Source organism: Haliaeetus leucocephalus, unplaced genomic scaffold, assembly GCF_000737465.1.
Source record: "Haliaeetus leucocephalus isolate CR32 unplaced genomic scaffold, Haliaeetus_leucocephalus-4.0 Scaffold260, whole genome shotgun sequence".
NCBI classification, from domain to species: domain Eukaryota; kingdom Metazoa; phylum Chordata; class Aves; order Accipitriformes; family Accipitridae; genus Haliaeetus; species Haliaeetus leucocephalus.
Genome location: NW_010972696.1, coordinates 338,667 through 342,782, shown reverse-complemented (window position 1 = coordinate 342,782; position 4,116 = coordinate 338,667). Strand labels below are relative to the sequence as shown.

The 4,116-nt window shown below is 57.4% G+C and overlaps 1 protein-coding gene across 1 annotated transcript in view; it reads left to right on the top strand.

The window, feature by feature from the left end:
• The window catches only part of CDC37 (cell division cycle 37), a 4,697-nt gene extending 604 nt beyond the window's left edge, over window positions 1–4,093 (top strand). The window contains exons 2-8 of the mRNA XM_010568851.1: window positions 581–862; window positions 952–1,057; window positions 1,449–1,564; window positions 3,117–3,239; window positions 3,449–3,631; window positions 3,749–3,820; window positions 3,943–4,093. Coding sequence (XP_010567153.1) covers window positions 581–862; window positions 952–1,057; window positions 1,449–1,564; window positions 3,117–3,239; window positions 3,449–3,631; window positions 3,749–3,820; window positions 3,943–4,092 — 1,032 coding nt within the window. The 3' untranslated portion in view covers window position 4,093. The remainder of the gene's footprint in view (window positions 1–580; window positions 863–951; window positions 1,058–1,448; window positions 1,565–3,116; window positions 3,240–3,448; window positions 3,632–3,748; window positions 3,821–3,942) is intronic.
• Window positions 4,094–4,116: the final 23 nt, after the last annotated feature.

The window sequence follows — 4,116 nt, the reverse complement described above, 5'->3', positions numbered from 1 at the left end:
CCCCCCCCAGACCCTCCCCATGTCCCCCCTGGCCTGGGGAGGTGACACCTTCGGGGCTTTGGTCATCCTGGGATCATCCCCTGCCTGGGGCTGGAGATGAGGGTGTTGGGCTGCAATAACAACCCCCCCCACAGCTTCTCGCAGGGGGGTTTCTCCCAGGTCGGAGGGTGGGGGGTAAACTGGGCGGGGGGGGGTGCTGTGCAGCCCCACAGTTCTCTGGGAGTCGGAGCTGACCAAATCCTCGGGGACTCGGAAACTGTGGTATTCTGGAGCCGGCCCTGATTTGGCAGGGAGAGGGAATGAAGCTGCTGCTTGAGCTGTTCCCTTCCAATTTCAACAAAATACTCCAGAGCTGTGTGGAGGGACTTGAGTTTTTCTCTAAACCGGGGTGTTTTGGGGGGCGTTGGTCTCCCCTCATAGCAGCTCCTTGTGCTTCACCCTATTCCACAGGGATAACAGATCCGGGAGAGTGTGTGGGGCTTCCCGGAGCGCGGCTAATGAGGCCGGGAGGGGCCGTGGGAGAGATTTAATGATGCCCCCAACATCTCTCCTGACATGTTTTCCATCCTGTCGCCTTCAGGCTCGAGTGGAGAGGATGGAGCAATTCCAGAAGGAAAAAGAAGAGCTGGATAAAGGATGCAGGGAATGCAAACGGAAACTTGCCGAGTGCCAGAAGAAAATGAAGGAGTTGGAGGTGACGGATCCGGAGAGCGGGAAGGGGGAGCTGGAGAAGCTCCAGGCCGAAGCCCAGCAGCTGAAGAATGAAGAGAAAAGCTGGGAGAATAAATTGGAGGAGCTGAAGAAGAAGGAGAAGAACATGCCATGGAACGTCGACACTCTCAGCAAAGACGGCTTCAGCAAGGTGGGTTTGGGGGAGCTCCCCCTCCCTGTGTGTCCGTGCCCCCCCTGCAGAGTTGCTGGGCTGGCGGCTCACGTCCTTCTGCTCCCCAGAGCGTCTTCAACGTCAAACCAGAGGAGAAGGAGGAAACGGAGGAACAGAAAGAGAAGAAACACAAAACCTTTGTGGAGAGATATGAGAAGCAGATCAAACACTTTGGTGAGTGCCGGGGAGGGTTTTGGGGGGGCTGGTACCCCCTTCCTGGGCGGGGGGTCCCTGCGGCCATCGAGCCAGGGAACCCCCCTGTTCCCTCTCCCTGCTGCCGGGAGCAGCTGGGAAGTCGTTCGTTCTGGTGAACAGTTGACGATTTGACGTGTTTTTCACAAGATTTTTTTTTTTTATTTTTTTTTACCTACTTGCCCAGCCGAGGCAAAGCTTCGTGCGCTGCCTTCATTAATCGCGATTTGGGGGGGTTTAATTTAAACTTGGGATGAGTCATCTCTCCCCCTGCCCCCCCCTCCACCTTTTTGCTGACGAGGTTTAGAGGCTGTTCTTTTTTTAACGAGCGAAAAAACCTTCCTCTGTTAACTGGGGCTGCCCTGCTTTGAAGGGATGCTGCGGCGCTGGGACGACAGCCAGAAATATCTCTCCGATAACCCTCACCTCGTTTGCGAGGAGACGGCTAATTACTTAGTCATCTGGTGCATCGATCTGGAGGTGGAAGAGGTGAGAAAGCGGGATGAAACCCATTCCTCCTGCCAGCTTTGTGCCGGGATTGCGTCGTCCCCACCTCGCTGGCCTTTCTGCCGCGAGCTGATTTGCTTTTCCTGCCAGAAATCGGGGAATCAGGGAATTGTAGAGATGCTGAGGTTGGAAAAGACCTTTAAAATCATCGAGTGCCATCGTTACCCTGGCACTGCCAACTCCACCACTAACCGTGTCCCCAGGCGCCATGTCTACACGTCTTTTAAATCCCTCCGGGGATGGTGACTCAACCCCTTCCCTGGGCAGCCTGTTCCAGTGCTCGACAACCCTTTGGGTGAAGGAATTGTTCCCAGTATCCCATCTAAACCTCCCCAGGCGCAACTTGAGGCCGTTTCCTCTCGTCCTGTCGCTTGGGAGAAGAGCCCGACCCCCACCTCGCCACAACCTCCTTTCAGGTAGCTGTAGAGAGCGAGGAGGTCTCCCCTTGGCCTCCTTTTCTCCAGGCTAAAGCACCCCGGTTCCCTCAGCCCCTTCTCTTGTCCTCCAGACCCTTCACCAGCTTCGTTGCTCTTCTTTGGACGCGCAATCTCACGTCAGACCCTGCAGAGCCCTTAGAGCTGGGGCAGGAGATCGTGGAATCCTGGGACGGTTTGGGTGGGAAGGGACGCTTGGAGCTCAGCCCGTCCAACCCCCCCTGCCACAAGCGGGGCCGTCTTCACCGAGACCAGGGTGCTCAGAGCCCCGGCCAGCCCTGCCCCAAAGGGTCCCAGGGACGGACGGGGCATCGACCCCCTCCCTGGGCAGCCTCTGCCAGGGCCTCACCCCCCTCGGCGGGAAGAATTTCCTCCCTAGAGCCAGGCCGAATCGCCCCTCTTTTAGCCAAAAACCCTTCCCCCTTGTCCCAGCGCTGCCAGCCTGCCGAAAGAGTCTGTCCCCGTCTTTGTGGGCAGCGCCGCGAGGTGCAAGAAGGTCTCCACGGAGCTGTCTCCCCTCTGGGCTGAACACCCCCAACTCTTCCAGCCCTCGGATCAGCTCCGTGGGCTCCTCCAGACCCGCTCCCGCAAGTCTCTCTCCTTTCTCTGCTGAGCGGCCCAGAGCTGGGAGCAGAATCACGGAATAATTTAGGTTGGAAAAGACTTTTAAGATCATTGAGTTCAACCGTCAACCCAACGCTGCTGAATCCAAACGCAGGACTGTCGGGGGGGGTCTCGCTGGATTCGAGGGGCAGAATTCCCTCCCTCTCCCCCAAGCTGATAGCGTTTTGTGGGGGTTGGGATGACCCAAGGGCAGGATCCTCGTTGATTCTCATCCCGTTGAATCTCAACCCATCGATCCGGCCTGTCCAGATCCCTCCCCAGGGATCTACCCTCAAGCCGATCCACGCTCCCACCCAGCTGGACGTCATCTACAAACTTAGGGCACACTCAATCCTTTCATCCACATCGTTTGCCCATCGGCATCTTCTTTTCCCAAAAAGGGGTTGGGGATCAGCCCCCCTGACCTCCCTGATGTGGGGAATGTGGAGATGGGTGAATTTGTGGGGTCCTCATGTCCCTTTTCTTCCCCGCACCAGAAACATGCCCTGATGGAGCAGGTCGCCCACCAGACCATTGTCATGCAGTTCATCCTGGAGCTGGCCAAGAGCCTCAAGGTCGATCCCAGGGCTTGTTTCAGGCAGTTTTTCACCAAAATTAAGGTGAGAATCCCTCCCTTTAGCCCCCCCTCCCCCAAAGCAGGTAATTTACGGCTCCCGGGCCCTGCTGCATGCTGCAATGGCTTTCGGCAGCTTGAGGGTGAAGAGACACAGCCAGGTGGGACCCTGGGATGGATTGGGGGTGTAGAAACGAGGGTCCAGGAGGACGCAAACACCCCCCTGCCCCCCCCTTACCTCCCCTCTCTTTGCAGACAGCTGACCAGCAGTACATGGAGGGTTTCAACGACGAGTTGGAAGCCTTCAAAGAACGGGTGCGAGGTCGAGCCAAGGTTCGTATCGAGAAGGCGATGAAGGAATACGAGGAAGAGGAGCGACAGAAACGCCTGGGCCCCGGCGGGCTCGACCCTGTGGAGGTGTATGAATCCCTGCCGCCTGTGAGTATCGTCCTGTGCATTTTTGGGGGGGGGGGGCGGTAAACTGGCAAAATTTGGTTGCAGTTTAATGCCTGCGGGGTTTCCTCATGTGTTGTTGTGTCCTCCCCCTTCTTGCAGGAGCTGCAGAAATGCTTTGACGTAAAAGACGTCCAGATGTTGCAGGATACAATCAGCAAAATGGATCCCACTGTGAGTATTTTTTTCCTCTCCCCACCCCGGGGGCTTCCGGGGGGGTCCCTAGTCTGGCAGGGCAGGCAGAACAGGCAGCGGGTCCCCCCCCGAGCCACCTCCTCCCTCCATTTACTTTCCAGGAGGCCAAATACCACATGCAGCGCTGCATCGACTCGGGGCTCTGGGTCCCCAATGCCAAGACAGGGGAGGGAGCTGAGAAAGGAGGCGGCGAAGGCGTTTACGAAGAAATTAAGAAGGAAAACGGCGATGAGGAGAAAGGAAATGCGTGAGCTGGGGGGGGCGGGGGGGTAAAG